The 27745-nt window shown below is 43.2% G+C and overlaps 1 protein-coding gene across 1 annotated transcript in view; it reads right to left on the bottom strand.

Moving 5' to 3' along the window:
- Positions 1–27745, bottom strand: part of ELK3 (ETS transcription factor ELK3) — a 59417-nt gene that overhangs the window by 20726 nt on the left and 10946 nt on the right. The window contains exon 2 of the mRNA XM_024197957.2: positions 11308–11516. Coding sequence (XP_024053725.1) covers positions 11308–11514 — 207 coding nt within the window. The 5' untranslated portion in view covers positions 11515–11516. The remainder of the gene's footprint in view (positions 1–11307; positions 11517–27745) is intronic.

Genomic DNA, 27745 nt, shown 5'->3' with positions numbered 1-27745 from the left:
AAGACTTGGAAGCAAATGTGTGTCATGCGTAACACTGACCTCACTCAACTTTTCACTGTCAAGAAATCTTGCATGAATAATTTAAGACAATGGTTGCAGTCATGGATGTGAGTGAGATTGGAATCTGGGGTATTTGCTTTATTGCTGCTATTACCTCCAGCTAACGAGCCACCCTGTGCGGCAATCCAAACATTCAGCAGCTATTCCATTTGATGATGAAGATACTTAACTGAGTTTCGACAAAATGAGCTGCTTGCTGATTCTAGCAGAGTCCCAACTTAGCATTAGCAGCAGAAGTGCCCGTGCCAGCCCCAGAAACAGTAGTAGTAAGAAGGTACCTCCCCACAACATGCTTTGCACAACACTAACCTTCCTCTCTGTGCCCTCCCCTCAGAACTACGGACTATCAGAGGAAGATACATAACTGTGCAGTTGGTTGTCCTAAAATCAAGGCCTGTCTGTGCATATGTAGTAGTGATCATTAGTTGTTTTAAATATGAGGTAAAGCAATGGTGGGAAAGAATTTTCTGCTTTGGAAAGATATCCTGGTTCCAGTTATTTACTTTTTCCACTTAGTGTTATCACGGGACCTGGGACCGCACACAGCCCCTGCCCCAAAGAGCTCACTATCTTAGTATAAAGCAATCGATTACAGATGGCTATAGGCACACTAGGTATGCGTATAGGTATCTGTTCATATATTTACTCTCTCACTCCCCACCCTGGATCAGACCATGGGGAGGGTATTGGGTTTCTCCTCTCCCATTCCTGCCACTGTCTATCTCTCCCACCTCCCCCTTCTCAATCTTTCTCTTCTTCTGAATAGCTCTGCACCTGACTCTTCTCTCCTTTCCCACTCCATGCTGCTATGATCTACTGTCCATCTAACTCCTCCCATCAGCCTTCCTCTCTGATCTCAACTCCTGGATCTCTCTCTCTTCCTCTCCTCACAATCTCCCACACTCATTCTTGGTGACTTCAACTCCCATCTGAACCCTAGCTGCATGTTTTCCTCGTCATCACCTCTTCACTCCATCTGCAGCTCTAGTCCTAGCTGGGGGAGGGATCGCTCAGTGGTTTGAGCATTGGCCTGCAAACTCAGGGTTGTGAGTTCAATCCTTGAGGGGGCCATTTAGGGATTTGGGGCAAAAATCTGTCTGGGGATTGGTCCTGCTTTGAGCAGGGGGTTGGACTAGATGACCTCCTGAGGTCCCTTCCAACCCTGATATTCTATGATTCAACTCTCCCACACACCAACAGAGCCGTTCGCTTGACTTGCTCTTCACCCCGCACTGTTCTTTTTCTGAGCTCTCTCCTGCTGAGTTCCCCCTTTTTGACCATCATCTGGCCTCTTTCTACAGACCCCATGAGCCCCTGCTCTCACACCTTGTCACTCACCCTTTCTGTGACTTGCAGTCCATCAATGTCTATGACATCTTGTCTGCTCTGAGCTCAGCTCTCTCTTCCATTGATACGGTTGTTGATTCTCTCCATACATCCCTCTCCTAGACTCTTTTTTGCTGCTCTCCCATAGCCAGATAGGCCCTGCCAACCTCCAGCCCTGGTTCCCCATCCCAAATATCCGCTTCCTCCGCTTTTGCTCTCATGCTGCAGTGCAACTCTGGTGGAACTCCTGTGACCTGGCTGACTTCCTCCACTACGAATTGGTTCTCTCCTCCTTCAGTTCTAGCATCTTCCTAGCTAACCAATTATAATTCTACAACTTAATTGACTCCCACATCCACCATCACAGTCCCCTTTTCACTACCTCTGACTCACTCCTCAAGCCCTCCCCTTCTGCCTCCACTGCTTTCTCTGCACAGGTTCTTGCTAATTTCTTCCAAGAGAAATTCCAAGTGACCTTCCCCCTCTCCTCCTACAACCCTCTTCCTCCCCGTCACAGATGCAGAAGTTTCTCACCTGCTTTCCTCCCCTAACTCCTCCACTTGCCCCAATGGCCCCATCCCATCTACTGATCTCCCTTGCGCCCCCTCTCATCCCCTACTTTACTCTTCTCCGTAACCTCTCGCTCTCCTCTGGCTCTTTCCCCTCACAATACAAGCATGCTTTAGTCTCTCCTATTTTTAAAAAAAGCCATCCTTGAGCCCATTGGCCTTTCCAACTATTGCCTCTCTCCTGTATCCCTTTTACCTCTAAGCTCACTGAACACAATCCCTGTCAGGCATTTCCCTCCTTCAATTCAATCCTCTTTGGGACAGGGAGTGTTTTTTTGTTCTGTTTGCACAGCCTCTAGCACAATGGGGCCCTGGTCCACGAAGGGAGCTCCCAGGCACTACGGTAATACAAATCATCATCATCATCATCATCCTAGCCCCACTCCTATTCTGCTTCCACCCCCTGCACTCAACTGAAATCAAAATCTCTCATGACCTCTTCCTAGCCAGAACTCAGAACCAGGACTCCATCCTCATCCTTCTTAACCTGTCAGCTGCCTTCAATACAATCAACCATTCTCCTCTTCTTGAAATCCTTGTCCTCCCTTGGCTTCCATGGAACTCTGTCCTCTCCTGGTTCTCCTCCTGCTTCTCCTACCTCACTCCTTCATAGTGTCCTTCAAAGGATCCTCCTCATCCACCCCTCTTCAGTTTTCTGTAGGGATTTGTCAAGGACCTGCTCCTAACACAGCACCCTCTTGCAGTGTTGCTGGGGCTGTGCACTCTCTCAGGTCCAGTTACTCCAGTGGGATGCTCTGTAGCACTCTGGCAGTGATGGGTTCTCAGGCCGTAGGCTGAGCCCTTCTGGATACTTCTCTCCCTTTCAGAGTTCTGGGGAACACACAAACAGCTCAGTAGCCGCAAAAGAACAGAAAGAAAGAAAAAGAAACACACAGGCTGTCCCAGCCAGGACATTGGCCTCTCTTCCTTCAGCGGGGCCCCGGGTGGGCCACAGTCCAACTCAAAGTCCACTGGTTTTCCAGCAAAAATTATAGGAGACAGCCTCCCCTCTTCAGCCACGTTCCTTTTAGGCCAGGGTGTGGGCTCTGCTTGCTACCAGGCCTCTTCCTGGGAGTTGGGAAGCTCAGCAATCAGCTCCCCTCTCACAGCTGTTCTTACTGAGCTGACTGAGTGTCATGCTTTTAAACCCCTCTTCCATTCCCGGCATGACTTGCAGGTGCAGCAGGTTGGGGCTACTCCAGCCCAGAGCAGCTCCTTAACCCCTTCTAGGCTGGTACAGGGTTCATAGACTCTCTCATTGGGTCCCTTATCTTCTCCATCTTATCTGTGGCTAATCTCGCCTGCAAACAGAAATTCAGCTACCATATCTATGCTGACTCACAGATCTACCTCTCTTCTCCAGACCGGTCTCCTTCTGTTCAGGCTAAAATCTGAGCCTGTCTCTCTGACATTGCCTCATGGATGTCTAGGTGTTAGGTCAAGCTCAACATGGCTAAAACAGCACTCTGAATATCTTCCCCCATGCCCTCCCCGCTACAGTCTTTCTCAATCACTGTGGACAAACCCACCATCCTGCCTGTTACTCAGGCCCATAACCAGGGTGTCATCTTCAAATCAGACCTCTCTCTAGGTCCTCATCTCCAGGCTGTGTCTAAATATTGCCAATTCTTTCTACATAACATCTGTAAGATACAGCCTTTCCTATGCATCCACACAGCTAAAACTCTTGTCCAGGATCTCCTCATCTTGATTACTGCAACATCCTTTTCTCTGGCCTGGACCAATGTAATCTTGTCCCAGATATCCATTCAGAATGCTGCTGCAAAGATCATTTTCCTAGCCTGCCGCTTTGATCATGTCACCCTCCTGGCATCCCTCCGCTGGCTCTCCTTCTCTTTCGCATCATACATAAACTACTTGTCTTCACTCTTCACGTGCTTTCACTGCCTGTCCTCACACTATCATCTCTCATTCACTTCAAAACCTCAGCTTCTGTCTTTGATCAGCCTGTGATACCAGTCTCCATTGCTTGCTTTTAAATGTTCAAACAAGCTTTCTCCCAAGCTGCTCCTCACATTTGGGAGGAACTTTTCGGTAAACATCTGCGGAGCTACCTCATTATCCTCCTTCAAATCTTTCCTTAATACTCTCCTTTTCTGAAGGGAGCCTGCTCAGTTTCTCTATGGGGATGGTGCGTGTGTAGGCGAGTCACTTGTAGAAGCTGGGAAGGGATGGAGCATGCTTAGTGAGGATGGAAACTTCAGAGATTTTAGTTGCTAAAAGACATAAGGCTGGTCTATACTGGGAACTTACATTGGTATAGCTCTGTCGCTCACCAAGGTGAAATATCCTGAGAGACATAGTTATACTGACCTGACCCCCAGCGTGGGCAGTGCTAGTGGATTACCTACACCAATGAGAGTGTAAGTAGTATCCCTATTGAAGTGCAGCAGCTGTGCCTCTGGAGGGGTTTAAGTGTAGACATACCCATAGATCTCTACTGAGCAAGTGTGAACTGCAATTTTTCAGAGGCTTACAACTTGTCCAAATTTGGGGAGATTTTCACAGAGGTGGCAAAAGGCAGATCCCTGCCACAAAGGCCAATCCCTTACCACATTTCATGTCCCTGCTCCAAAGTACAGGGGCCCAACCACTGTTCAAAGTCACCTGAATTTTTTAACATGGTCAGAAAAGCAGAATTTTCCCTGGTGTGATGGGGTATTCACTGCACACAGGACTGATGGGGGTTAAGATGGCCAGGTAGGCCAATTAATCCTCAGGCTGCACTTAGAGGAGGAACCAGGGAGCTAATTGAAAGCAGGCTCAGACAAGCAGGAACGGGCGGGGCCTTTTTAAGCCAGGAAGCTGGCAACAGAAGGAGGCTGCTGTTGGGAAAGGGCAGTAACTCCCTGAAAAGAGGAAGCAGTGTTTGGAGGCTGCAGAACGTGCAGGCTGCAGTCACTCCCTGGAAAGAGGGAGGAGGGTTTGGAGCTGGTACACCCAGAGAGAGAAGGGGAACCAGAGAGCAGGATGCCATCCAGGGAAGGAGCAGTGAGGACAGAGAGAGGAAAGCCCACAACTGCTGGGCTGAAGGTCCCTGAACTGGAGTAGTGGGTGGGCCGAGGTTCCCCTACAAGCCACCTAGGACATGGCATAGACTTGCAGGGCAGTGAGCTGGAAGACTGCTACTGTAGAGAGAGACTTTGGTACCCCGAAAGGGGGAACACTAAGTGACCTAGCTGGAGGGCTAAGTCACAAAGGAGATGCTGGGGGTCCTGGAGCACGAGAGGAGCTGCAGACCAGAGAGAGTCGGAGCAATGCTGTGCACACTGCAGAAGGGGACGTCGGCCTCAAGAGCTAATCCCCAGAGTGACCAGGAGGAGGCACCAGCGCAGCGGTGAGTGGTGCACCCTGTGACACCTTGCTTTGCCCTCGGAAACAGCTGAACCATTTTGGCTGAATTTTCCAAAAAACAATTCAGCCTGAGGCAGACACATGGCATGAAAAATTTCAGCTCAAATGGTTAAAATATGACAAAGTTATAAGTAGCTGTAAACAGGGTCTTATAATGAGTAGTGTTGGGCAACTTTAATAAAAAGCAGCACTATCACCCCTGCCTATGAGTATATGATTTTTAAAATGCCAAAGGGAAAAGGATTTAAAGTTGCCCATACATGGAGGTTTTCACATGCATAAAAGTAATAGCTGATGTTTCTGACAGGCAAAAATGTGTAAAAGCAGGAACATCCTGTCAGATCTGCATGAAGGGTGAGTACACAGTGCCCTTCTTTAGCAGTTCCTTTTCTGCTGGTGTTTTGTTTGGATGATAGGAGACAGACTTTAATTTGAAACTCCAAAATTAAAAAAGAAAATCCAGTGAACCTGCTCCCACAAGTTCTAAAGAGGAACCAGGAAGTCGATAGATTATCAATGCATATTTAGGAACAATAACTGGGAAATCAAATGACAAACAATACAATCCACAGCACACTTCTCCTGCACGGTTCTGTATGTGGATTTTATACAATTCCAGCTGCAGTCCTTAACAGCACATCATGGTTACTCTCAAAGTCATGGCTGATGAAATTGCTGTCAATTGTATTTTTTTTTCTCAAACACTGGAATTAATTCACGTTTAAACTCAGATGAATCATTTGATGAATTTTAAGACACCAGTGTTGCTCCGCCCCCCCCCCCCCAAAGCAAAATGGCTGAGCCAATAAAACTGCCTTCATCAGTGAGTGGTCTTCACTTCCCTGTGACGACCAATTTTAAAAATACACCATGTAGCACTAGCTTGGTTAATGCTGTTAACATTAGCTGTGTGGGGGTGGAAGCTGCCCAAAGACAGAAAAATCCATCATCACGTGCTAGCCTCCTATCTAAATGGCTGGTGGCTTCTGTCACAAGTTGCGGAGCACTTGCGTTCTCTCCCCACCCTAGTCTGCAGGACCAGCAGGGTTGACAGTGGGCAGATACTGAAAAGCCCCTCCAGATAAAGGGATGCCAGCCTCAAGCCCTGCAGATTATGCCCAGCAGCTCCCACTCTGAACCCTCCTGCAGCCACTACCCAGCCATGGCACCACAGCAGATACAGTGCTCAAGCTGGTATTGGGTATGAGTACGGAGCAGAGTCACAGAGCACACAGCAGCCGCTAATACACCAACAAAAAGCACTAACTTCCACCAATTTATCCAACAAATCAGCCCCAGTCGGGGGGAGAAGTGCAATCTGCTTAGTATGGCTCCCTCCCCAGCTCTGGCCCTGCCCACTAGGGTTGCCAATTTTGGTTGGACTGGGTGTATTCCTGGAGGTTTCATCACATGACTTAATCTTTAATTCTTGGAGACTCCAGGACAATCCTGGAAGATTGGCAACAGTACTGCCCATCGTGTTTTGCAGAAGTGAACAAAGCATCCCATGTAGCCACATTTTCCCTCCACAGGGGCTCTTCCCATATATTTCCCCCCTCTGTGCTGTGCAGCCTGGGAGAAGGAAACATGGGCCAGAGTAAGTATGGGGAGAAAAGGTGTTTGGTACTTGGCCCTCCCCTGGTTCGTTAACATTTAATCCATTACTTACTGACCTTTCATTGTCCCCTGAAAAACTGAAATTGCTTATCCGGAATTACTAGTTCTTCAAACTCTGCAGCAGGCTACCCTGCCTCTTCTGCTCCCTGCCAGCAATCTACCTTTCCCCATTGCTTCTGAATGAGCGTAACAAAACACGGTACATATCACCTGCTAACCTCTGGCTAGCCCACAGAGAAGTCTCTCTGCTGCTACCAGCCAGTAGAGTTACTCCTTTAATTTAAATAGCAGTAGCCCATGGTTTTGGTCTGGGGTTCAAACCCTGCTGATGACACATGTGGAGGAGGCATCACTATATCAGCATCTTGGAAGAGGCACATAGGAGGTACACACAGTCCTCCTGGAGGTGCTGAGTTAAAGCGTTTGGAAAGAGAAAATATATAGCAGACAGCAAGCAACAAAGGGAGGATGGATTGACTGAAAAGATGACAAGCTTCAAATGCCATGAAGAAAGGCGCACAAGAGGGGAAGAGACACAAGTGAAGGGGCACTGTCACATAAAGAGGCATTATATTTCACTCACTTGGAGAAAAAAGGATTTGGAGAGAGAGCATTACCAAGGAGAAATGATTTGTCTCTTATATTCAAACAGCATAAATTCAGCCACTTACTGTATTAAACGAATGGCTTTATTCGGCAGAAGCCAGGCACAAATGGTTCACTCACCAGCAGGCACTCTGTGTGCATTGATCCTAGTCAAGTTTATAAACTGAGAGGCTGGAGTCAGATAATGATGTGAATTTCCCCATGCTGCGCAGGAGCCTTTTAGTACTTAGTGAGGGAGAATTCACCATGCTGAGTGGTTAGAAAATCATATCCGTCTACAATAGAATATCCTTCTGTTAATCCTTTTGTGCTTTCCAAGCCGCCTTCAAAAGGTCTTAAGGAGAGAAAACTTAAATGGGCCTGACTTCTTCTCATTGAAACCCTAACATCTTTTTATCGTAGTAGTTATGGCTTTAAAATCCTACACTGAAGATGTTTCATAGCCTGTTAGAAGGAGAACTGCTTCAGAGTTCTTGTTTAAGCAACAACAAAAATATCAATCTACCAAATCCTGTTCAATACATAGAAAAGAATTTGATTTCATGTCCAGTGACTGGATTTTTGGATGTTTTGTTAACTCTGCTTGCACAGCACCTAACACAAGGGGGAATCCCTGGGGGTTAAGGTAACACAAATAATAAAGGAAAATATACTTTGAGCTCAATTCGGCAGTAAATTAGTCTGATTTACCCTGCCACATGTAGCAGGCAAACCTGCCATAATCATGCTAAATTTTAGTGTTAGTCACTGCAAGGTATAATCTCATCTCATTTAGCTCCTGGAAAATCAAGATGAGAACAGACTAATAAGCATAACTATACTTTTTTTAAAAAATAAATTAAAATTAGCATTAACCCTGGTTTTGCAAACAAAGTATGAAACAGTATGAATAATAAATATGAGCCCACTGTAAAAATCAAGAATTTAGTCATATAAAGAATAGTGATCCTGAAATAATACAATTAATAGTAATCCAAGAGTAGCTGGAAAAACAGTAGTCTAACATCCAGATAGGGGAATTGTACTAGATATTTTAATGCCTCCAGCGTTGTGCTGTGCAATAAGTCCTCCAGTAATTTGTCTTTCTAGTATCTCGTCACATAGGAGAGTTCCCCTCAAGCATTCATCCCTCTGCTATACTCAGTTTATCAAATACAAATTCTGTTACCCTCTGTTCTCTTTATCTCCACATACTTTATTCTACTGCTGCCACATCTTACTTAACCCAGGAAAGTGGATGACTAGACTGGACACCAACTGAAAGGCCAATAAAGTACTTGCTGTAGCACTTTTTACCCCAATGGTGACCTTATGACCTTCCCAATATACTCATGTGGCCTGGTTTTCAGAGGTACTGAACATCTTTATCTCCCATTGACCTTATCTGAGTTGGTGAGTGCTCAGAACTCCTTAAAATCAGGCTAAAAATGTGCCTATCTGATCTTAAAAGCTCTAAATAACTCCAAGTAACAATAACCAAGATGTTTCTATTTAGGATTTCATTTTGACAGAGTGGTTGAAAAACATCTTTACATGAAGCTACCCAGCAGGTATTTTGGCACATTATCAGCAGTGAGAACACTGGGCCAAATCTATGCCTACATTCTCTGTGTGAAGCTGACCTCTGGGGATGTTGACATACACTACAGAACAGCATAAATACATACCAGCTGTCAACTGGAAGGTATTATACTCAATAAGATCATTGAATTTCCAGCACAGATACGAGGGGCAAAATCTAAGTCGTATGTAAGTGGATGCCACATCCATAGAAATCTTTGGCTCAAATTCAGCAGGGAGGTAAATGATGTAAGTTGGTAAGTACGCACATATGAGTGAGTGCATGGAGTAAATGTCATAACTTGGATCAATTTGCCATTTAGCTGGTGCATAATTTCATATGTGATGGGGGAACAGCAGGAAAAGCATGATAGGTAAAGCTAGGAAAGCTGTAGCCATGCTAGAATGAAAGGTTCTGGGATTCTGCAAATGGATGCAAAGCTCTTCTGTTCACAGGCTCCACCCCAGGCCCTGCCCCCGCTCTTCCCCCGCCCCACCTCTTTCTGCCCCATTTTGCCCCCGCCCTCGCTCTGCCCCCTCCCCTCCCCAGCGCCTCCTGCCCGCTGCTGAACAACTGATCCACAGCAGGCGCTGGGAGGGAGGGAGGGGGAAGAGCTCATCGGCGGGGCCACCAATGGGTGCTGAGCCGCCACTATTTTTTTCTCGTGGGTGCTGCAGCCCCGGATCACCCAGGGAGTTGGCCCCTATGCTTCTGTTAACCCACCCTGTTATCAGTTCAGTGTAAATTCTGCTGACTTATTTTATATGGTTAATTCTACCAGAATATAAGAGAGGTGGATATGACCCTCTGGTCAGAGTGAATGAGAGGCAGAGATAGCGAGAACGTGCAAGAAACCCTAGGAACAGCTAGATTTTGAGCAGGAAGCTTGGACTGAGGTTTATGCTCTGTCATTATGATGTGGGAGATCAATAAAGATAACACTGGGAATGGGAGTAAGTTTCACAGTCTACAGCTTGTGCAGGCTTTACCTGGAATGGGGTGAGACCACCACCTGCTCACACACGTTTTATCTTAGACAAGGCTCTGTCTTTTTGTTCTGTGTTTGTACAGTGCATAGCACAATGGGCTCCTGGTCCACGACTGGGGCTCCCAGGTGTTACACAATACAAATAATAACAACAATAATAATGCACCTTGCTGTTGCTTTTCTTGTTGTAAGTTACACTTGTTCTGCACATCCGTAAAAATGTCAGCTTGGTGCATGTTGCAGTACTTTACCACTTATGTCTGTTTTCTAACCAAATTACACTCAACATGTAATCTAGCCTATTACTTAAATCAACACAGAGTTTCACAAGATGATTTTACATAAAATTTAAATACTACTTAAGAAAAAGTGGGCATTAACTAGTGATCAATTACAATGAAACTCCTGTGCAGTACTGTTGCATAGCCACAGGCATTCTAAACGTGTTTCAAGAGATTAATGTTCACTGCATTGCAAACCAAAGGAATTAGGGCCCAATCTATTAAATGAATTGAAAGACGCCCTCCCCTCATTGATTTCAATGGTCATTATATCATGCCCTTAATGACTTGCCATTTACTGCACACTGTCACTGACATTTCTTAAACTCAAAACGTTTTGTAGAAATGATAAGGTCAGACTACCAAATTATTGGCCAAAAACCTCCTGTGTGTCTCAATCATGTGTGTCCCTTAGTTGGCTTTGAAAATCTTAACTTCAATGTTTAAACTGGGGGGGGAGGTGTGTGTGTGTGTGTGTGTGTGTGTGTGTGTGTGTGTGTGTGTGTTCACCATTTTTAAAGTTAGCCTGGCAGTGAAGTCACTATTATAACTGTCATAATTACAGCATTGCTACGCTCTACAACTAATCTTCCCTGGAGAAAATCCTAAATATGCTGTGATAACCAGTCTCTCTTTATAATAAACAGCCATTTTATTGTCGTCAACAGTTATAGAGGGTGTTGGCCAAAATTTCTCCTCCCCCCTCACTCCAGTATTGTGCAGTGGTTTACTGAGTGCCAATTAGTTGTCACTCCACCCAGAGGTGGCTGCCTGCAATGGTGCTCTTTTTATAAAGTTTGTTTTGGGATCTTTAAGAATGAAAGCATCTACATAAAGGTAAAATATTATTTGCATCTCTCAATTTAGTCTAGTTTAGGGGTTTGCTTCTATTTACTTAATCTGCTTCAGAATAACAACCGTTACCTTGTCATAATAGTATCGGAGAGCTCTGCTTAGCTTGTCATAATTCATATTAGTTTTGTTTTTTCTGAGTCCCCACAGCTTGGCCACCTCTTCTGCTTTGAGTAGCTTGAATTCCCCATCATTGGATGTCCAACAGATCAGGTGCTCGTGTTTCTGATCCAGCAGCAATTGCAATAGGAACTGCCACAGTGTGATTGCACTCTCCATACCTACAATGGACAAAAGACAACACCGTGTGAAAGGCATTCAGTAGCACAGATTTAGGCTCCAGGTTCATCTCAACCCTAATCTTCATGTAGGATTCATTCTACATAGCTAAAAAACAGTTTGGCAAAGGAAGGTGCAAGGCACTAAAAAATAATTCTAAACACAAAACTACAGAAGCCCGGCACTCCCATGTCACAGTTCTAGTTGTAACATTCTTTTTCGCTAAAACATACACACCAGAGTAAAGGGAAAGTCAAACACTCTGCATGCGCTTCACATAAACCCAGTGTCATTTCCAGGCCCTTAGCACTTCCCATTTCAACTCCTGCAACAGCCACTGCTTTCTGGCCTCCTTGTTCCCACATTGCTCCTTTATAGTCCATACGAAACATGGCCTCTAAAAATCGTCATCCTTGCCCATCTCCCCCATATCCACTGCATCATGTTTAAACTTAGCCTCATTTACAATGCCCTCCATAACTGCCTCTGCCTACATAATCTCACTGAATCACTGTAACCTCTCCTCCACTAATGACGCCAGTCTTGTCACTACATCAGCCAGCTTTTCCATCTCTATGCTGGTTCCTGCTCTCAGAATTCACTCCCAGGGTACTACCCTCTCTTCAGGAAAACCTCCTGATACTGCAAGGACCACAAGAAGGGAGTCAGGAATTAAATTCATTTTTCTATTCATTTAACTAAACATACATGCCGCTGTGAGGTGACCTGCCTTACCATAGTGACTGCGTAATCGTATTGCTGTAATCCCTCTCCTTCCTCACCAATCCTCTTTCTCTGCTGCTTTGTCACCTCCTTTGTTGCATCATGTCTGCACTTGGACTGTCAGCTCTTTGGAGCAGGGACCATTTTATCGGCAATGTAAGGAGCCTAGCACACTTGGGAAGTGTAAAATAATTCCCCCAAAGTGATTCACCTTAACCATTCCATCAGTTACGTAAGAAGTATTTTGCCCTTCAGTATTGCAGATGGAGCTGGCAGCTAGGAGAAAAATTTCAAAAGTGCCCTAAGTCAGTTGGAAGAGTAAATCCCATTTAAAAAGTGATTTAGGCATAGGGTAAAATTTTCAAAAGGGGCTGAGGGCTTGTCTATGCAGGAACATCCAGGAAAAATAATCCAAATTAACTAAAAATGTGAATTTGAAGTGGATTAATTAAACCACATTAAACTTCTGTCTGAACACCCTCATTCATAGAATCACAGGACTGGAAGGGACCTCGAGAGGTCATCTAGTCCAGGCCCCTGCACTCATGGTAGGACTAAGTATTATCTAGACCAGTGGTTCTCAAGCAGATTTCAGGGGGTCCATCAAGCATGGCTGGCATTAGACTCACAGCCCGTGGCCTCGAGCCCCAACACCCGGGGTTGAAGCCGAAGCCTGAGCAATTTAGCTTCGTAGTTTCACCTGTGGCGTAGGGCCCCAGGCAATTGCCCTGCTTCCTACCCCTTAATGATGGCCTTGGCTTTTATATGAAGAAAAACAGTTGTTGTGGCACAGGTGGGCCATGGAGTTTTTATAGCATGTTGGGGGGGGGGTCTCAGAAAGAGCTTGAGAAACCCTGATCTAGACCATTCCTGACAAGTGTTTGTCTAACCTGCTCTTAAAAATCTCCAATGATGGAGATTCCCTAGGCAATTTATTCCAGTGCTTAACCACTCTGACAGTTAGGAAGTTTTTCCTAATGTCCAACCTAACCCTCCCTTGCTGTAATTTAAGCCCATTGCTTCTTGTCCTGTCCTCAGAGGTTAAGAACAATTCTTCTCCCTCCTCCTTGTAACAACCTTTTATGTACTTGAAAACAGTTATCATGTCCCCTCTCAGTCTTCTCTTTTCCAGACTAAACAAACTCAATTTTTTCAATCTTCCCTCACAGGTCATGTTTTCTAGACCTTTAATCATTTTTGTTGCTCTTCTCTGGACTTTCTCCAATTTGTCCACATCTTTCCTGAAATGTGGCGCCCAGAACTGGACACAATACTAATCAGCACGAAGTAGAGGAGAAAAATTACATCTAGTGTCTTACTTACAACACACCTGCTATTACATCCCAGAATTAAAGTGGCCTTAAATCACTTTCTAAGTGAGTTAAAGTAAACTGAATTATGCCACTTTAATTCTGAATAAAAGCATCATGCAGGGATTAAATACAGTTTAACTAATCCACTTCAAATTCACACCTTCAATTAATACATATTAATTTTCGTGGGTGTCCCTGTGTAGACAGTCACTTCCTTTTATAAGACCCTGTCTTCTATTGCTTATATCGGGGTAGGCAACCTATGGCACACATGCCAAAGGCGGCACGTGAGCTGATTTTCAGTGGCACTCACACTGCCCGGGTCCTGGCCACCGGACCAGGGGGCTCTGCATTTTAATTTAATTTTAAATGAAGCTTCTTAAACATTTTAAAAACCTTATTTATTTTACATACAACAATAGTGTAGTTCTATATTATAGACTTATAGAAAGAGACCTAAAAATGTTAAAATGTATTACTGGCATGCAAAACCTTAAATTAGAGTGAATAAATGAAGAGTCGGCACACCGCTTGTGAAAGGTTGCCGACCCCTGACTTATATAGTAACAGAAGAACAAGGGCATTTCAGAGAGTCCATATTCTGATTTGCCATATGTGTGCACACATTTAAATCAAGATTCAGGATTGTTAACATTGAAGGTCAGGCTATTTTTACAATCAAAAATTCATTTTCAATTGACCTTTAAACTAGAAAATGAATAAGCAAGATTTTTCTCATTTTCAGTAATTTTGAAATTTGTCAGCATGTAAATATTACCTCTAACCATTGGTATAAGTATCAGGGCTAGTCATTCAGGCTTTTGTGACTGCTGCTCTAGGTATCCAAATAGGATAATTAATTGATATCCCTAAATCAGGGGGAAATAGGAGTGGGAAAGCCACTAATTCAATATTTTTTCTTAGCGCTTGTTTAATTCTGACCTTGTTTCACATATCTGATACAGATATAAGAATCTCAGTATTATCAGGTTAATTGGATTTTTAGGAGTATCCATTATCTACATCTAAGTCCAGCAAATGAAATTATCTCCAAAACAAAATTAGTAGGGTTTAGATCACTAAGGTTCAAATAATATTCTACGGTGCGGCCAGTGTGTTTATCAGGCTTACGGCTCTACAGTTCTGTTTGGTGTGACTGCCACAAGGTGGCACAAGGCTTCTAGCTATTCAACCGTGTCAGACTCTATGTACCTGTATAAGCAGTTCACTGAACTTTAGGGTTTTCCTCTTCACTCATATACATCAGGGTGTTAATTAATGTTTGTTGCTTTTCACTCACTAGAAAAGCAATCCGCTAGGTCCTATGATAAACAAAATTAAACTCTGCATGTAGAATATTTAATGACAAAGATAAATAATTTATTCTTCAGCAAAGTTAATTTACTGAGTCAGCTAAAGATACTGGAGAATTTAGTGAATATCTTTAGGGGGGAGGCAAAATAGAATTGGGAACTTGCTTTGGTCTAAATCATTTCAAAGCACACACACCAAAAGGGGTTTTCCAAATTTATCCATGTTCTTATGACTGCAAAGGCCTCATTTATCCATTACATTTGGAAATTCAATTTGAACACAAAAGGCAACTCCCAGATGTGCAATGTAACAATAATATAGTCTACGACAGAGGGCAGTGGTCCATGGGGAGCCATTCCAGTCTCTTCAACAAACCAGTATTTAAGTTAAATGTAAAACATATATTTCGAATTAAAGGCACAGTATTTATTCGGTTACATACATTTTTATGCAAATTTTATGAATTTTTATATCAATCCTTTTTTACCCCATGTAGGGTAAGAAAAAGGGTATAAACACATACAGATATTTAAAGTTATATCATGTGCCTTTAAAGCAGATATAGTCTATTGGATAAATAAGTATTTAGCCTTCCATAGTGGATTTATCCAAGACATTCTGGTTAACCATGTAACTCTATTCATCTGACTGTCACATGTATACACTAGCCCCTGGAGTTAAAAAATGTGTTTATTTTATTACACAGGGAGCTGGCTCATAATCATATTGTTACAAATACATTTTTATTTGAGTTTCTCCCTTATTACTAATAATATACAATATTAAGAAATATCCTGCACAATTTTAGTTTACATCTGGTGCCTCTTTGGAATGACAAAAAGCATCTGAAATCATCTTTTACTCTGGGAAATTAAAAATAGCTTAAACTGTTTTAGACTTTTGTAAAACAAATCTCCTGGGCTAAGACCTTGAAGACAGAATTTCACTTGAAGAAATTAAAAAGGGCAAGGGGTTCTGAAAACACCAACACAACCTTCACAATCATGATGACATAAGTCATATTACTAGAATAGTTCAGACACACAATGTGCCTTTCTTTGCTTTTAGAGCTGGACTACATCCTCTTCTCTATATCAGAGGAAAGTTTAATTGGACCTTAACTGGTTTAGAAGTGTGTTTTGTTGCAGCACCTTCCTGACCCTTCAGCCCTGACCAAGAGCATGTATTATAGGTGGTGCAGATAGTGACAATTATAGCTAAGGTTGCCCAACAGTTTCCATTATAAAACCCTGTTTCCAGTTGCTTGTAACTTCCACAAACAAACTGTACAGGCTGAAATTTTCCATGCCGGGTGTCTGCCTCGGCTGATTTTTTTTTAAGTTTTAAATAAAATGGGTCAGCTGTTTCCAAGGACGTAGTTAAGGGAGAATATATGGAGCTGTGGAAGAGGAGGAAAGGAGCAGGGGGATAGCAGCAGGGGAGGGGATAGGGCAGGGAAAGGCTGGGGGAGACAGAGTCCGAAGGGTCTGTAATCCCTAGAGAACACTCCACTGCAGAACCTGGAATAGTCTCATCTTTCCTTTGCTGTCTAGCAAATAACTGTGAAATCTACTGGCAAAGCATAGGTGTCCATCTCCTCTAGTCCCAGGGTTCACCTAAAAGATAACCGCCTTCTACTGCTACCTGTTACTCAATTAGCTCAAGTAATACAGAACTGTGCTGTGATCTATAGATCCCAACCCTGCTGTTCACCCATATGCGGGAGGGAGGGATTCAATATGGTTCTACGATTCATTTTTTTTTCAATTTGTTTTTTTTTAATCTTAGGAAATTACATCCAAAAATGCTACATTAAAAGAATGTTAATGTTGAAAAGCCAAGCACCAAAATGTTAGGTTAGTTAGGTGCAACCTTAAGTCAGTCCCCTTGTGCATACGCATTATGGTACAGTTTTTAATTATATGATCACATACTATTTTTTCCACAGGATCCCTGCCTCTTTCAGTGCATAGGGTGGACTGAAGCTGTTGTCTGTAGGACCCTGCTTCATTTGTTGCAGAAGCTGGAAGGTGTGTAGTGAATGAGGCAGGGAATGGCAGGAAGAGAACGGACAGTCTCATGGTTAAGGCAGTTGAATGGTGCCCAGGAGAAATGGATTCTATCCTTGCCTCTGCCACAGAGTTGCTATGTGATGCTGGGCAAGTCACATATGCCAATATATTCACAGGTGGCCATTCAGTGTCTATTCCTTATTTTCTGGGTACCCAATTTAAGACACCTGATGTCTGATTTGCAGAAGTACTAAGCGCTCACAACTGCAACTGAAGTCAACGGGATCTCTGCGCTGAACATATAAAACGCTATAAAAAAAGGCCAAATGCTCTGAACAATTAGATCCAAGGTCAGATTGGTCACGCAAAATTAGTTAACACTGTTACAATTTTGGCTTCCGTCTCTGTCCCTCAGTGGCCATGTGTAAAATGAGCATAATAGCACTTCACCTCTCAGGGGTGCTGCAAAGATGATTTCATTAATGTTCGTAAAAAACTAAGATACAGTACAGTAGATTCCAAATATCAGCAACCCTCGGTGGAAAGCCAAAAGTTGCTATTAATCGGCGGTTGCCAATAAGCAAAAAGAAGGCTTGTGGAGCTGCAGCCCCACAAACCTGCCTGCAGTCAGTGCTCGGCAAATCCCAGTGCTTCGGTCCGGCGCTGCAGCCCTGGAAGGAAGCGCTGGGGCACACAGAGCACCAACCGCAGGCAGGTTTGTGGAGCTGCAGCCAGGGAAGGAAGCATTACGGCTGCACAACACCTCTCCCTTCACTCTCCGGACCACTGAAGGCCCAGGCTTGGTACATCCATGCACTTCCATCCCTGACTGCAATCCCACTAGCCTGCCTGCGGACAGGGCTCTCTATAGGAAGCGGGGGTACTAGGATGAGCTGAGCCCGGACCCACAGTGCCAGGGTGGAACACAGCACAAGGAGAGGTACCATGCAACCCCATGGGCCACCTGCTCCCTGTGGAAAGCCACCCCATCCAGCCTCCCGGCTGCCCTGCCTGCAACCTGCCCGGGTTCCACATGTACCAGCGCTTCCTCCCCTGGTTGCAGCCCTGTAAACCTGTGTGTGGCCTGGGCTTTCCACAAAGAAGTTGACAATAGTTGGCATGCCTGTCGCCAATATCCAGACCAATTAACATTCTAGTCAACTGGATTGAATCGGTTCCAAGCAGAATGTTCCTATTTACAGAACGTTGTTATTAACAGGGTTGCTATTAAGCAGAATCTAGGGTTACCATATTTTAATTTAAAAAAAGGAGGACACTCCACGGGGCCCCGGCCCCGCCCCAACTCCGCCCCTTCCCCGCCCCTTCCCCAAAGTCCCCACCCCAACTCTGCCCACTCCCCTGAACGCTCCGCCCCCCTGCTCCTCCCCCTCTCCTGCTTCCCGCGAATCAAATGTTCGCGGGAAGCCTGAAACAGGGAGGCAGCAGGTAAGCTGGGGCTGGGGCTGGGGCTGGGGCTGGGGCTGGGGCGGGGCGCGGCCCAGTCCGGCCCCCCCCGGCCGAGCGGCTTCCTCTGGCGGCCGGCCGGCCCAGGTCAAGAGGCTCTGGCCCCGGCGTCTCCCGCCCGGCTCGGCTCGGGCCCTGGGGCGCCAGCCCTAGTTCCAGCCGAGCGGCTCCGGCCCGCCCTGGCCCCGGCAGCCCCAGCGGCCCCGGCCGAGCACCGCCGGCCCCAGCAGCCCCAGCCCCCAGCCGAGCACCGCCGGCCCCCGGCCGAGCGGCTCCGGCCGAGCACCGCCGGCCCCAGCGTCTCCGGCCCGGACCCAAGCCCCATGACCCCTCCCTCCCTATTTTCCTGGACATGTCTGGCTTTTTGGGATTTCCTCCCGGACGGGGATTTGAGGCCCAAAAAGCCAGACATATCCGGGAAAATCCGGACGTATGGTAACCCTAGCAGAATCTATTTTGCTACAATGAGGGCCCCACAGAAAAAGTGGAGGAAATTAATAGAGCTGGTTGGGAATTCTCTGTCAGAATCATTTTCCAACAGAAAATGCAGTTTCTCCAAAATCAAAATTTTTGCTGAAAATTTTCAATTTTCTGTCAGGAAAATCTAAATGAAATATTTCATTTTGTGTGGGTTTGACCCAAATTGGAATGTTTTGGTTTTTTTAACTAAGCCGAAACGTTTTGTTTCAAATCATTATTTGGGCCCCCCCCCCCTTCTTTCTTTTGGGCTGGACTCCCTGGAGAACTACACCTTCCAATAATGCAATGTGTATTTCCCCCTGATTGACCAGCATGGTGCATCATGGTCAGATGGCTCTAGGTGCATTATGGGAGATGCAATCAAGCAAGGAAGCCTAGCCCAGATAGGAAAATGGTGGCACTGAGCTCCCAAATTACAGCTCCTATGAGGCAATGAGCCAGTATGGGACAATGTAGTTTAATATTGAACTAACTTGAAACAAAGCATTTTGATACATTTTGATTTTGGCAATGTCAATGTTTAGTTTCAATTCAAAATGTCAAAACATTTTTGTTTTGACATTTCTGAATCAAAATTCCACAAAAAAATTCAACTTTTTGTCCCAATTTGGGGAAAAAACAAATGCAGAACTGTCAGAATTTCCCATGAGAATTCCTAATTTTTCTCAGCAAACCTAGAAATTAATAATTTTTTACCCAGTGCAAGGTTTGAATGGTGTGCAAGAAATAATGCCTGGGCCACACACTGAATGATGAGTATAAAAAGAAATACTGCCATTTCAGTGAACAACATCTGTCCTGTGCACTGAATGAGTCAGAGGCTCTGTGGAAAATATTGTATGTGATCAAATAATTAAAGAATGTATTATAATGCATATGCACAAGGGGGCTGAATTAAGGTTGTACTGGCAACCTTAATTCTGGCATTCCTAACTTTTGAGTTTTTAACTTTGCAACCTTAATGTTCTTTACATGTAGGGGTTTTTGATGTAGTATATTTGTGGAAGGGACATATCCACCCAGTGATGTCAGAAGTATTATGTTGAGCTGAATAGTCTAATAAATTTTCCCCCAATGAACACAATCTCCATTGATATAAATAATTATTGGTATAACAACTGATTGCCAAAAAATTATACTTGGAAATAGAATATTTTATGGCAAAGGAATAAACTGTATAAAAGAGGGATCCACAAACTTCTCAAGCAACTATCACAGTTTACCAGACTAACTGAATGAGAAATGAATAGGTGCAGCGCCCAAGGCCCAAACTTGAGGTTTACCACTAAGATAGGAAAGAGGAGCCTAGAATACCAATGCCGACACTATGTGCTAGTGATTGGGAACCTGCTTTAGGGTACACAGACAGAACTTTGATAAATATTATGAAAGATGCCCATCAAAATGCTTATTCCCAGAAATGATTAGGAGATACAACAGCATTTATTACATATTTATACATATACACACACAAAACCCCCATCTTACAAGAATGTTGTTGTCGTCAAAAAACAACCATTAGAAACACAGGAAATTCAGAATTAAGGTTAAATTGAGCAGTCAACTTATCTTTGTTTAAATGTTAATGACATGAACTGGGAGGTAGAAAGTAGGATACTTTGTGGTGATATTAAGATCTGTGGGCCCTGCGATAGGGGGAGCTAGAAACTCTACAGAGTAATTAGGAGGCAGAAAGCAGGAAACCCTGTGGTGTTCAGCTCTCCATATTCCCTGGCTTCACAGCTGATTTACCTAAATCTGGCCCCTAATCCCAGGTTCTCCTGTTTCTTCTAGGTTCCATGCCTTCATTTTTTTCTTCCACTCCCAGGTTTGCCTCTCTGTCGACTTTCTAGGGCAGTAGGAGCTGCTACAGATCTTAGTAAGTCACTAGGAACTCATGTAAACTTTAAACTCCATGGACATGATTCCGCATATCCACTAAGGTCAAAAGCAGCTCCTACTGACTTTAGAAAGTCCATTGAGGCCTGGGACCGGAAGCAAAATCAAGATAGGGAACCTGGGTAACAGATTAGTCAGGGAGGTTGACTGGAAAACTACAGGGGCTGCACAGTCTATCACAGGCCAGTTAAATCTGCAAAGCTTGGAATGGCTCACAGTGGTCAAATATGTACATGAAAAAGATTAAAACACAGGCCTAGCCAGAGCAGGGAAATTAATTTCACTAAATACATTAAGAAATTACCAAATCCTTTTGCAACCAGAGCAGCTGCAAAACATACAACTACTACACACACACACACACTCACCCAGCCACCTCTCACCCTCCCATGCACGTGCATTTATGTCTCATACAGGAAAGTACTTGTTTTGCAGGCACACGCATTTCTCTTTAAACAGATGTCTTTCTTCTTTTCAACTGGTCTGGAAAATGAGTGTGTATTTTTTGTGTGTTTATTGCCTTTGTATCCTAATTCTGGCTAAGAGCACGTTTCTCTGAGCAGAGTGACGCTGTGCATTGTTAGGTCTCTCATTCACGTTAGCATTCAGCTTCCTCTATTTCTACAGGTTACAGGCAGGAAACTGGAAAATGGGCCACAGGAAACCTGGCCTCCTACATCTGTCCCAATTTGTAATCGCAGCTCTGGTTTTATTTTGCTCAGTGTCTCAGGTTTGTTTTAACCCTTGAGATGATGACTGCATTAGCTTGCAAAAGAACATGGCTAATTTGCTGTTAAATTATATTATTTTGGTAAGGGTTTTTTTTTTTTAATGTAATTACTGGATACAAGAAATGATGAGAGAGTTGAGTAAATTTTTTAAACAGGACAATGTCTAGCAGGGAAAAAAAATCATTATGCAAGTTTAAAGAGAATTCATTTTTCACTGAAATGACCAAAATCTTTCAATTTATTGTAACTAACACTCAGCGCTTAAAATAAATGAATATTTTTAGAGAAAAATACAGAAAAATGTAATTTCTAGCTCATTTATCTTATCTATATATTTTCAGTGTATAAACCTAGTGCTATGGTGAACATCTATATTGAAAGTTAACAACTTTCAGATGCTTTGCTTATGCCAATTTTTTTTAGCTTAATTGCAAACATAAGAAACATGCTGGTTGTGAAAGAGAAAATTAATTTTAATATTATCAAGAACAATATTTTTCAGGTATATTTGTTTTACATATGACTCCAGATGCAAATTTGAGCTGATGTTGATTTTGAGGTTGTATTTCTAGAATAATTAGCAAAATCATTACATTTTCCCCTTGATATTGGTTTGTGTAACAACCAATAGATCATGAGAGGTTAAAGAAAGTGGCGAGTACTATCCAAACGGCTGCACAGGAACATTGTAAAAGAAAAAGGCAAAAGTCTGAGTCAATCTTCAAATTATATTTCTCAACAGTTATGTTTCAAGGATGACAAATAGGATGTGGTCAGTGAAAAGTTAGCATTTCTGCCAAAATGAAGAAAAAACAAATATCAGTTTGTTTACTTAGAAATTTTGTCAAATATTCAGCAAAGGAGATCTTACTACTAATTTAACTGACCTTGAAAAAGTAAGCTTGCAAGTAAATGTGTAAATATATGTGTATTAACTTGATGAAGAACTTTCTCTGGTAAATGCCAATAGAACTAACTTGTGCTGCTGTACACACCAACAGCACTTTAGGGAACTCTTTGTACACAATATAGTGGGTTGATAATTTTTCCATATCCAGCAACTGGAAGGTTTCCTGCTAGAGCATCCTCAGAATTTTTCTATTGTGTTGAAACTGCAAAAACTTTCTAAATCAGGACTTCCTCCTATTATATTTTAGAGGTGTCTTTCTGGGAAATGCAGATTCAAGTCAAAAGGTAGGAATTCCTGCAGCACCACCCAGTGGAAACATTAGAAAAAGTTAAAGATTGACCCAACACAGAAGTTCTGAGATGGCTTCAGAAGAGCAGTAATACTGCCACACAATTAAGGTGTTTTAAGGGTGTGTCAAAAGACACATAGGGCTCTGTTGCCTGCAGTGCTTAGCAGTATTACGAGATAAGCATGCTTCACCACTCATGTATAAGCAACTAAATAGTTTTTCCTTAACTTTTATTTTTGTAGGATCTTTTAATAAGAAATTAATTTAATTTAATAATTTACAGAGCATCTTTCTCCCCTCCCCTCCCCCCCAAAAAAATCATCACCAGTCACTTTGGGCTCTGTACAGTTTATCAGACAACAACAATTAAAACAGCAAAAAATAGACAACAGCAACTCCAAATACATTATTAAATGACAAATCTACATAATTAAAAAGGAAGGATACATACATGGGGACTATAGCAGTTGCAGAAGAAAAACACTTCTGATAAAGCAACATCTTCAATAGATCTTTAAAAGTAGAGAGGGATGGACTGAGGCAGATGTCTGAGTTCCACAGGCTTGGTCCCTTGCCACACTGAGGTGTGATGACAGAACCCCTACGATGTGACCGTCTTCAGAGTAGAGACACCCAAAAGGGTAAGCCTCAAGTAGCCGCCTTAACAAGAATGGAATATAAAGCCCTTAACATGAGGGAATGTGGCCTTTTCCTCCCTGTTAAGGGCTTTAATAAACAATGTGTTTAACTATTTCTAAGGCTAACCCATAAACAGAAGTGCATAAATCTATAATGGTTCCAAACATTCACCTTGGGATAGATGTAAAATGAATACAGACTCCTTATATTTCCTTCATCTGCTCATATGGTGTACATCTGTGGCATGTTGGCAACACACTAGGTTGCAATCCAAGGGACTTCCAGGTTCAAAGGCAGCCCTGTATCTTTATCCTCCCCGTATGAATTTTTTTGTTACATTTTTGCCTGTGTCGGTTATAATTATTTTGTTCCGTTATATAAAATCTTTGAAAGTCTCCATTTTAAATGTTGAAAAAATATACGTGCTAGTGGGAAAACAGCTAGATAAAGGCAGTGTAACTGCCATGTATTTAGATATTTGTTTGCAGGTGCAGATGCTACTTCTGAGGAGTTTACTCAACATATCCAGTGACGATTACTCCTAAAAGTAAATACGACTTCTTTACCGGTGAGCCTGTACTTTAACTAGTGTTTAAAAGCTTCAAATTTTGTGACAAGGTTCAGAAACAGAAGCGTTTATAATCGATATTGATGACTACAATGAGGAGATGCATTTTTAATAAGTTTATCAATAGAATCATAGAATACTGTAAATGTTCCCTGTATATCTACTGCCATTTTTATACAATATTTATTTTTATTTTTAAACCAATCCTCCACTCTTAACTGACTTGTCTTTTACTAGAAACTCAGGAAAACGAACAGGTCTCTTAATACTGTGGATAGAAAAGGATCTGGTCAAAAGGAAAGGGAATGCAATTCTAGTAATTTAGTTTTGGCTTAGTTTGAAGGTGAGACTGAGACTTGAACCATAGTGAGGTGATGGGCAACATATGTTGGCAGACTTAGCTAACCCTCTTCTGTAAATTGAATTTTCAGAATGTGTTGTCTTAGGAAAGATGAATCATAAAATTATAAAATACCACAAGCAGGTTATCTGTGTACTTACTCGTTACACTGGGATTTAGTTGTATGATTAGACTAAAAATTGCATGGTCTGATTTAGTAAAAGGCAATCTGTGTACATACATAGACATTTGCATACACAGAGTCTCCTGAAAAATAGCTTCCTTTGATAGCTATTATAGACTAATCCAAAATCATGAATCCCTTATTCACATTGGTGAACAGTTACTCACAGGAGTAGTCAAGACCCACAGTTGCTGGCTTCCATAGGATTAGTCCTGTGACTAACTGTTCACCAGAATGAGTAATGCGTTCAAAAACTATCCCTAAATTAAGAATCACTGGTATGTACTCTCATGTATCTCAAATTCCAAGAATATTAGTTTCCTTCTCCCTTTCTCAGATACAAAATTGACCCATAAAAGTTCTGTAATGCCAAAAGCTATCCAGGTTCTGGTTTGCTCTAGTGCAGGGGTCGGCAACCTTTCAGAAGTGGTGTGCTGAGTCTTCATTTATTCACTCTAATTTAAGTTTTCGCGTGCCAGTAATACATTTTAATGTTTTTAGAAGGTCTCTTTCTATAAGTCTATAATATATAACTAAACTATTGTTGTATGTAAAGTAAATAAGGTTTTTAAAATGTTTAAGAAGCTTCATTTAAAATTAAATTAAAATGCAGAGCCCCCCGGACCGGTGGCCAGGACCCGGGCAGTGTGAGTGCCACTGAAAATCAGCTTGCGTGCCGCAGGTTGCCTACCCCAATCTAGTGCTAATGCTAAAGCCTAATGAAATAACTAACTTATCTTTTAGTCTGTACCATTTTTCACATACCTAGTACGCTGATAAGACCTACAGGTATCACCCAGCATCTTGTCTCTCACTTCATTCATTAATGTAAACACTAAAATAGCTAGTGGGCTATAAGTTACAGTTTAAGGTGAACGTTATTTAAACAAATAAAAAAATCTGGTCATTGTCCTCCAGGGTTGGTAATATCCTGTATACTTAAATCAATTCCCATGGTTACTGCAAACTATGAAGAAGAGAGGGAAGGAGCATCACTTAAATGTTTGCCACAAACATCATTGTAGAAAAAGTGCCTAAATCACACAGCTTTAGAAATTACATTTGTTCACCAACTAATCTGTTAAGATCTCTGCAGCTTCCCAGGACACACAGCAATCATCCTTTTTGTTGTGTCTATTGCATCAGGTCACTCTCGTCAAATAAGGTCTAAAGACTATAGCCACTATCCTCAGGCCTCACCATGCTGCATAGCAAAAGGCGATGGATGCCACCTTTTTACTCGCCCAATCTTGGAGCTGACTGGGGATCAGTTGAGCCACTGTTGTATATTAGAGCAGTCTGGGGCTGCTCTAATTTGCAAACAGCTTTAACTTCCATGGCGCCTGCAGTAAACAGAGATCGCTGGAATGAAACGGTGCTATAATTAGGCTCCCTATACCAGCCCTACTCCACTGAAGGATTCTCCTCAACTGACCATTTAGACCAGCTTTAAGTCTGCTCTGAGTCACCAAAATAGGATAAAGCAGACTTCATAGAGGCCAAGATCTGACCCCTATATCTAGAAGCTAAACTCAGATTCTAATCTCAGTTAAGCTAGTGTAATCTGAAACTACTCCTCTGAAGTCAGTGGAGTTTTTCCAGACTCCACTAATGTAACTGAGATCAGAATTTGTCTCTCCCTTCTATATACCTTCTAATATTATTCATTCTTCTATGGCATTACTGTATGTTTTGCTCGGAAAAGCTGATTGAAGTACTTAAATTTTAAACGTTTGGAATCTGTTTGTACTAGCACAAAGGGGGCCGCTGAACACCATTCCAATATAAATTGTTTAATAGGTCCTGGTATGTATTACAACTTTCTCAGAAAGCTCAGGCTGAAAGGTACTCAATTAACTCTATTTGTAAAGAACAGACTTATGATAAAGGGATATGTGGAGATATTACAGTGAAATGCTGCCACCAGAGAAATGTATATTGTAATAGAAGTCTGTTCTGCAGATGTATTAGCATGTCAGTTGTTTCACAAAACTAGCAGGGTGAAACTTTTACAATACCATAGTTATATAATTTTAACAAATATCCTAAGTAGATGATTGTACAAATTTAAAAATACTAGGTTTTAAACAAATTCCTATTTATGTTTTGTTTTTGCCAGTACACCTCTACCCCGATATAACACGACCCGATATAACATGGGTTCGCATATAGCGCGGTAACCCCAGGGCTCCAGCAGTGGGGCTCGGGCAGCGCTTTAAAGGGCCCGGGGCTCCGGCTGCTGCGGGGAGCCCCAGGCCCTATAAATCACTGCTGGAGCCCTGCTGCCGCTACCCCAGAGCGGCGGCAGTGGGGCTCGGGTGGCAATTTAAAGGGCCCTGGGGTCCCCGCGGCCGGAGCCCCGGGCTCTTTAAATCACCGCTGGAGCCCTGCCGCCGCTACCCCGATATAACGGGGTTTCACCTGTAATGCGGTAGGGATTTTTGGCACCCGAGGACCGCGTTATATCAGGGTAGAGGTTTATTTTCAAGAAAACTTCATCTTGCAAGATGGCATTTTACACAGAGCTAATACTTAGCGCATCTTCTATGTTAACACTTAGAGAGCCCGTTATACATTTTAAAATTATTTTAAAGATTGAAAATCATGTGCTTGGGGAGACTGTGACAATGATTCATTACGTGACTTAACAGCATTTTTGTTAGCAGCTAACACTGTAGTATGTTTAAAAATAAATGAAGAAAACATTTTAAAGGACCATGCATACTGGTATGGAACATTGTGAAGGGTGAGAGAGACAGGAATTTCTCTGTTATTACCCTTGCAGTTAGCATGTTAATAAACCTGAGGTACGACATTAAGATAGTACACATTTCAAAAACCCCAGAAAATGACTCAGGGTTGCTGCTCTGTATTTGGAACCCTCTGATATGGAATAATACATTGGCATAGACAGCCCAAGACAAGGTGGAAATGGTTCTGTTCCGTGAAACAGGATTTAGGGAGCTCATGCAGGGACCAACATCCTCTGCACGCCATGAAGCTGCTCTGCATATCCTGACACAAGCTTTTGAACAGGACTATGACACACCAGGAAGCAGGGCCGGTGCTACCATTAAGGCAAACTAGGCGGTTGCCTAGGGCGCCAAGATTTGGGGGTGCCAAAAAGTGGTGCCCCCCATTTTTTTTTTTTTTTACAGCGTTTCTGGGCTGGGCTGCCGGCGGCATGCTGACACCTGCGGCTCAGACTCCCTCTCCCAGCGCAGCAGCCACTCCATGCAATTATTGTCATTGCCGGCGGGGGCGGCGTGCTCAGGGAGGGGGCGTAGCAGAGGTGAGCTGGGGTGGGGAGCCCTGCGGCAGCTCCCCCCCCTCCCCCGCGGCAGCTCCCCACACCCCCCGGCTCG

This window comes from Terrapene carolina, unplaced genomic scaffold (genome assembly GCF_002925995.2).
Source record: "Terrapene carolina triunguis isolate 2854851 unplaced genomic scaffold, T_m_triunguis-2.0 Scaffold68, whole genome shotgun sequence".
Taxonomy (NCBI): Eukaryota; Metazoa; Chordata; order Testudines; family Emydidae; genus Terrapene; species Terrapene triunguis.
This window is presented reverse-complemented; position numbering and strand designations above follow the sequence as displayed.